Genomic DNA, 6,822 nt, shown 5'->3' with positions numbered 1-6,822 from the left:
AAGTTTTACATTTATTCACAATATCACTATTATTGTTGATAAGTATCAGATTTTTATTCAAAATAGACTTGAACATCTAATTACTATCATAGGATTTTAAATCTCTCAGAAATACATTAAAGAAAACCAATTTTTATATTTTTTGAATATAATAGCTAATTATTAATAAATTGTAATAACTTAATTTTAATAATTACTTTAATTTGTGGTGAAATTATATACACTTAATTTTACAGCTATTTTATAACACATTTAAAGCAAAATGGCAGATGTACAAACTCCAGTTGAAGTAGCTCCAGCTAAAATTGAAGAGGTTGTTGATGAAGTTGTTGTAAATGAAGAAACCACAACTGAAGCCAAAGTGGAAGAAGTTGCTGTAAGTGAAGAAACCACAACTGAAGCCAAAGTGGAAGAAGTTGTAGATGAAGTTGTTGTAGCTGAAGAAAAGCAGGTGATTTTGTGTAACTTTTTAGTTTTTCACATATGCAAAAGCTGGAAAACGTTTGTTAATACTATTTTTATGAACTGAACCTTAAACTGATAGTAGTTTTTCTTGCTTTGAGAAAATATCACAGAAGTTGTCTTAAAACATATAAATTTTATAGTAGCAGCTATTCTAAAACCAATTTATGATAAAATTTTTAAAGTTTTGTCTAATTTTACATGAAAATTATTTTGACTGAAGTGTTTTAAATACCTTAAAGATAATATTTAAATGTTGTTCAGATTTCAGTAAGTTAAAACTATATTAGTAACACTTCGGAACCAACCTAGGTATTGGTGCCTCTTAAGTATTTAGATACTTTTAGGTACAATAAAAATTCTCTAATAATACTTTCTTACATTTTATAACTAAGCTAAAAGATAATTTATTTTAAATTTTAGGAAGAAGCTACTCCAGTCACTGTTGAAATTGTTGACAACAAACCAGTATGTTTTTTTTAATTATAATTAGTTATTAAATAAAATTTTAATTATTCACTTGAAACTTAGTTTTTTATTTATGTGTTTAGCAAAATTTTATTCAACAGATTATGAAAATAATGCTAAATTTCACTCTATCTAATTGTTTATTGTCAGTTGTTAATAAAATTATATTCAAATACAAGTTGACTCAAGCTGTTAAATAAAATCTTGATAATTTGTCTTCTTGTATGTTGATAAATTAATAAATTTTTATTGCACAATCAAGAAAGAGGTAACAATACATACTACATTTAGTATAATAAATTAGCTCTTTATGGTGAAAAAGTACTTGAATTATAGTTATTTACCAATTCTAAAAATCAAAATTTCTTGATCTTTATTTTGCTTCCACTAACCCTATAAAAAAATAATCAATCCAAATAAGATTTTACTTAAGTTAGTTTTGTTTACATGAATGTGTGTTGCCAAAGTATAAATGGAATTGTATTGCAAAAATAAACAACATTTTTCATCCTTATATCAGTATCTGTGAATTAAAAAAAAATTTAGTATATGAAGAGTCTAAAGTCAATTTAGATAGTTAGTAATTTTAAATCAAGTTCTAGAGTTGCCACACATTAAAGCAACTCAGATTATTTGGCCAAGTCAAGCTAATTAAATTTTTATAAAATCTTTGACTAAATCATGCTAGTTTAATTTCTTTTCAGGTTATTACATATGCTTTCAAGCTGGCTTAGCTTATTTTAGATTTTGTTGTAAAATTTTGGATAAATTTTATTTTTTTCTAACCCTCTGCTGGTTTTAATAATTTCAATTTTAAATTTTTTTTACGTAATAAACCCTTATATTACTATGACAAGGTTGCAAAAATCCTGGAAAAACCTGGAACTTGAGAAACTACAAAAAAACCTGATACTATGAACAAACATGACTGAAAAACCTGAAATTTTGAACTATCTTTACAAGGAAAGTAATAATATTTTGAATCTATACAAATAATTTGTTGTAAGGATAAAAACATTTTTTGTTTTCAAGTTTTTTATAAAATAAACATTAAAGATAGCTTAACAGAATATTTTTAATGTTTTTATACTATTAAAGACAGCTTTTTTTCCCTTAATCACTTTTAATACCAATAACAGACCATAAAACTAGTGTTTAAAAACCTGGAAGAAAGATAAAAACCTGGAATAAAATTGCAAAAAAACCTTTGGCTACCCCTGTTATGAGCTTGTTCATTTAAGTTTGATAACTGTAATTTTTCAAGTTTAAGCTTTTACTCCTTTTTATTTATCTATGTACCTTGACTGATACAAGCTGGATTAATTGTTCTACTTTTTAGTCATTTAAGGTTTAAAAAGTTTTTTATCATAATCATATTTTATGATAATCATTTAAAAATAGATCCTTAATCAATTTTAATAAAACAATCCTTAACTGACTTGAAATTTTAAATATGAAAATCAAAGTTAAATACAATTTGTGTTTTTGTAGCAAAAAAAATTCAACTAAACTAGCTGTTATCTGAATTTTTTACAATAATGAATCTAATTGAAATATTTTTTTAACCCTCACTTTATATATTTAAAATTTTACTGTAGAGTTAAATTAACTAAGTTTTACTATAAAGTTTTATTTATAAATTTAAATCTGATTTAAGTTAAACCATCTACTTTTTTTTTCTACAACTGTTACTATAATAAGAGCTATTATTTCGATATTTACCCTAAAAGACCAAATTGACTTTTTGAATTTTTGTTTTATTTTTAACAGTGGCAATCATAAATATTCTCTCGCAAATTTGCTATTAACTACTTATGCATAGATTTACTATATAGAAATTTGGTGGTGTTAATTATTTAAATCCAAATACATGATATAGGAAGAAAACGTTGAAGAAATTAAAGAAGATAAAGTGGAGATGAACGAAGAAAAGTTGGCTGAGCTAGCTAATAAAGTAAGCTTTTCTGTAGAATTTAACCAAAGCAAAAGTTTATATTACTTAATTAGTTTAGATCAGGGGTGGGTAACATGTATGGTCAACAAACCAGATTTACAAACTTTATGCAACCTAGTCTTAGTGGGCCGTGTAACTTAAAAACTTGTTGTATAAAAACTAAGATCTTAAGTATTTATTTAACTGTAAGTATTTCTGCAACAAAATAATTATTTATTAATCATTAATATTTACTAAAAGTAAAACAAAGAACTCTTGTTAAATTATTTATATTAAAAAAACTCAACTTTATTTAATTTGCCCAAGGTGTTATCAAGCTAGAAATGCATCAAAGCCAAATTTTTTTTTGTTTACAGGCTGGATCAGGGATGATCTTTGCTATCCCTAGCTTAGATCAATCTGTTGTCAATTAAATATATTAACAGTCATACTTTTTTATGAATCCGACTAATAAATTGTTTATACTTTAACTTCTAAGCAAATTTATACATCACAGATGGCTGCGAACATGGATATGCCAAAGAAGGCCGCTAAGCAAGGTCGTGGGGAAAAGAAAGCTAGAAAAGTATGTTAATAAGAAACTTACATATACTTAAAACTTCAATATACCAAATTGAAAGATAAAAAAAGTCTTACTTAAACTATTACTCATACGTACATAATAAAACAGCTTTTGCTTGTTTCAGTTACAAATATGAAGTAACTTGTTTTGTAAGCTTCTTATTTTCTACTTAATAAATAAAATGTAGTATTTTGCAAAATAGATTGCTATGGAAATACTAATTCATATAAAATTATTGTAACATTTTTATAAAATACCAATCATATTTATTAATGATAAACTAATCCTACTAAAATTTGTTATAAAAATACCTTTTATAGTTGCTTTATGTTGTACTTAAAATTTTTTTACAATGATTAACATTGGCTCTTAGTTGAAAGTTTACACATTATATAAACCATAAGGTAATTTTGATAAAACTTAAACGTTTAAGTCAATTTTTGAAATATGACCATTTAAAAATTCCACTTCCCCTTAAGATTTTAATCTAAAGTCCATTTGTAAAATAATAACATAATACTTTTTACTAATTAAGTTTTAAATAAAAGTTTCAAGTTTTTTAAGTTGATATAAAATAATCCACAGGAGCTTGCTAAACTCGGTTTGAAACTTGTATCTGGAGTCAACCGTGTAACAATCAGAAAATCAAAAAACATTCTCTTTGTTATCAACAACCCAGATGTCTACAAAAATCCAGCTACTGATAGCTATGTTGTTATTGGGGAGGCCAAGGTAAACTTCATTAACTACTTTATTGTATAGTAATTAAATTTATATTCAAAACTTATTTAAAGATATTTATCTAATGTAATTAAACATTTTTAGGCTCAATTTCTTGATCTGATAAATAAATTGAATAAGTGAATGTGTAGTTTATTTTAGAATGTTGTAGATGACTTGACTCAAAAACTATAACTTGAAAATTAATTTTGGTAACATTAAAAAAAAAAAGTATACGTAGTTTATTTAAGAAGGTTATATATAACTTGAGTTGTATGTCCAAAAACTAAAACTTGAAAAATAATTTTGCTAACATTTAAAAAATGTTGATAACATTCTCTAAATTGCTGTCTCTGTTCAACAGATCGAAGACCTCGCACAGCAACAGAAGTTCCAAGCCGCAGCTGAAATGCAAAGAAAGCAGCAGGAGGCAAAGGTGATAAAACCAGAAGCTAATCCTCTCCGTCCTGAAGACGAGGAAGATGAGGATGAAAATGTAAGATTTTTAAATATTGTGCAAAAAACTAAAAAAAATATTATTATACATTTTGTTAATTAAGAATAAAAAAATATTTTTATCAGTTTGTTAGTGTTAGTTATATTTATTTTTGAATTCAACTTGCTAAGATGTAAATAACATTAGGGTTAAAATTATCGTAAAACAATTAGGAGGAAATCGAAGGCGCCGATAAAGTCGATGAAAAAGATATTGAGCTTGTCATGCAGCAAGCCTCAGTTTCTCGCCAAAAAGCCACCAAAGCCCTTGTCAACTGCGATTTTGACGTGGTGAATGCCATCATGGTTAGTTCTGTTCAATTTTACTCCTAATAATCCGCACTTTAAATTCACTTTTGTATAACTTGCAAAATTTTATTCAACACTTCACCACCAATATGTAATATTGATTTTCTAACTACGTTTTTACAGATCTTATAAATCAAGCTCTGACTTATTTCAGAATCCCTTTGTTCTTGAACATCCATTTGTTTTTAGATTTCAGAGAATTGTGTAACAATATTTAATAAGTAAAGACAATAGTTGATATTGAGACTTAACACGTATAATTGTATTTTTTATTATACGTATTGTGTTCGTCAGATTTTAACTTAAATTAATTTTTTTATTACTTAATTGGGTTTTTCTAAAAGTTTTAAAGTGTCCTATCTTGATTTTAAGTTAATAAAGTTTTTATCCTCTTCACAGTTTTTAATCTATAATTTTTAATGTTAAGTTTTAATTATTAAAATAACATGTTGAAAAAAAAAAGCTAAAATACAACAAAACATACCACACACAGTATTTTGCACTGTGGACTTTTTATATTTGTTCTTTAAAAGTATAAAAATATATTAAACCAAATTTATTTTCAGAAACTGACGATCTAGTACCTGCTTCGCCAACAACATCATTAATGCTGGGAACGCGTGACTGAACCCGATGCACTTTTTACTTCTGTACGTCTCTGCCGACAGTTGTTTAAACTAATTAAGTGCTTGATTTTCTTCAGCCTTCACATTGTTTTCTTCGCCATGTTGAATGAATTCAACACATGAATTTAATTGCATGGCTTCAGCCAAACTTTCCCTTCATCAATAACCCTTTACTCTTTTACTTACAAAATTAATTGAACTGTCTGGCTTTGGCTAATATGCATATTTTTGAAATTCTTATTTATATACTAGTTGTAATTATTTGCTAATAAACTCTTGTTAGGCTATTCACCTGCTTTTGTAGCATGTTTTTTATAATAAAATTTTGTTATGTATCTTTTTATTAAAACAATGACAACTAATACGACAATATAATTAGTTGAACCTCTACTAACTGATTTAATTTTTAACTAGACACAAATAATGTTAATCGAAAATCAAACACAGTACACAGTTATAAAAATTGTAAAATAAAGATAAATCAACAGTTGTTATTAAACTGGTTTACGCGACAGTATTTGCCGAAACTAAATGAACAGAATTTAGAAGAAAATATTTCTTTTGTTCCATAATGTAGGTAAAATAGTTTGAAGAATAGTTGAGACAATTGAAATTTTGTAATAGTCAAGTAAAGCATTTTCTTCTCCATAGTTACATAGTTGACAAAAAACCTGGAATCCTGGAAAAACCTGGAATTTGACAATTTAGGTCAAAAAAATCTAGGAAAACCTGAAATTAAAGAAATTTTGATAAAAAAACTTCGAATTTTGAACAAAAATCACTAAAAACTTAAAATTTTAAACAGTTTTTACATGTTAAGAAGTAAAATTTTGATTTGACACGAAAAATCTACCATGTAGGTAATTTTTTTTTTCATCAAGTAATTTTTATTAAAAAACACATTTAAACTAGCTTTACAGTATCTTTTCAATGTTGTTATAGTACTTAGCACAGGCTTTAAACTAAAAATATACCCAAAAACGTGTACTTTTAAAAACCTGTAAGAAATTAAGAAAACCTGGAAGATTTTTTATTTTATTTTGCCAATCCTCTATTTAGTTTTAAGTTTTGAAATGAGGTTATACTGAGCTAGTTAAATGAATTAAGGTTCTAGCGACTGAAATGCCTTGATGCCTACTGGAGTTATGTGATCATAGTATAATTTTTGTGTAGAAGTGATTAAAGAAAATTACTTATGTAATTTTAGAACAAGGTAAAATATTACA

General features: G+C 26.0%; 1 protein-coding gene across 1 annotated transcript; it reads left to right on the top strand.

Annotated features, from left to right (window-relative positions):
- Positions 1–240: 240 nt before the first annotated feature.
- Positions 241–5,885, top strand: LOC145837775 (nascent polypeptide-associated complex subunit alpha-like). The gene is made up of 8 exons (XM_082945219.1): positions 241–451; positions 886–930; positions 2,810–2,884; positions 3,381–3,449; positions 4,032–4,178; positions 4,531–4,662; positions 4,836–4,967; positions 5,537–5,885. Exons 1-8 carry the CDS (start codon positions 263–265, stop codon positions 5,549–5,551), a joined length of 804 nt encoding a protein of 267 aa, XP_082801345.1. The 5' UTR covers positions 241–262; the 3' UTR covers positions 5,552–5,885.
- Positions 5,886–6,822: the final 937 nt, after the last annotated feature.

The sequence above is a fragment of the Thalia democratica genome, chromosome 6 (assembly GCF_965202585.1).
Source record: "Thalia democratica chromosome 6, ktThaDemo2.hap1.1, whole genome shotgun sequence".
Classification (NCBI taxonomy): Eukaryota; Metazoa; Chordata; class Thaliacea; order Salpida; family Salpidae; genus Thalia; species Thalia democratica.
The sequence above is the reverse complement of the archived record's forward strand: the minus strand, read 5'-3'. Positions and strand labels throughout refer to the sequence as shown.

Coding starts and splice junctions, on each gene's coding strand:
- LOC145837775 (XM_082945219.1), top strand. CDS start 263: ATGGCAGATGTACAAACTCCAGTTGAAGTAGCTCCAGCTAAAATTGAA. Junction 452..885: donor TTGTAGCTGAAGAAAAGCAG/GTGATTTTGTGT, acceptor TTTAAATTTTAG/GAAGAAGCTACTCCAGTCAC. Junction 4,663..4,835: donor AGGAAGATGAGGATGAAAAT/GTAAGATTTTTA, acceptor TAAAACAATTAG/GAGGAAATCGAAGGCGCCGA.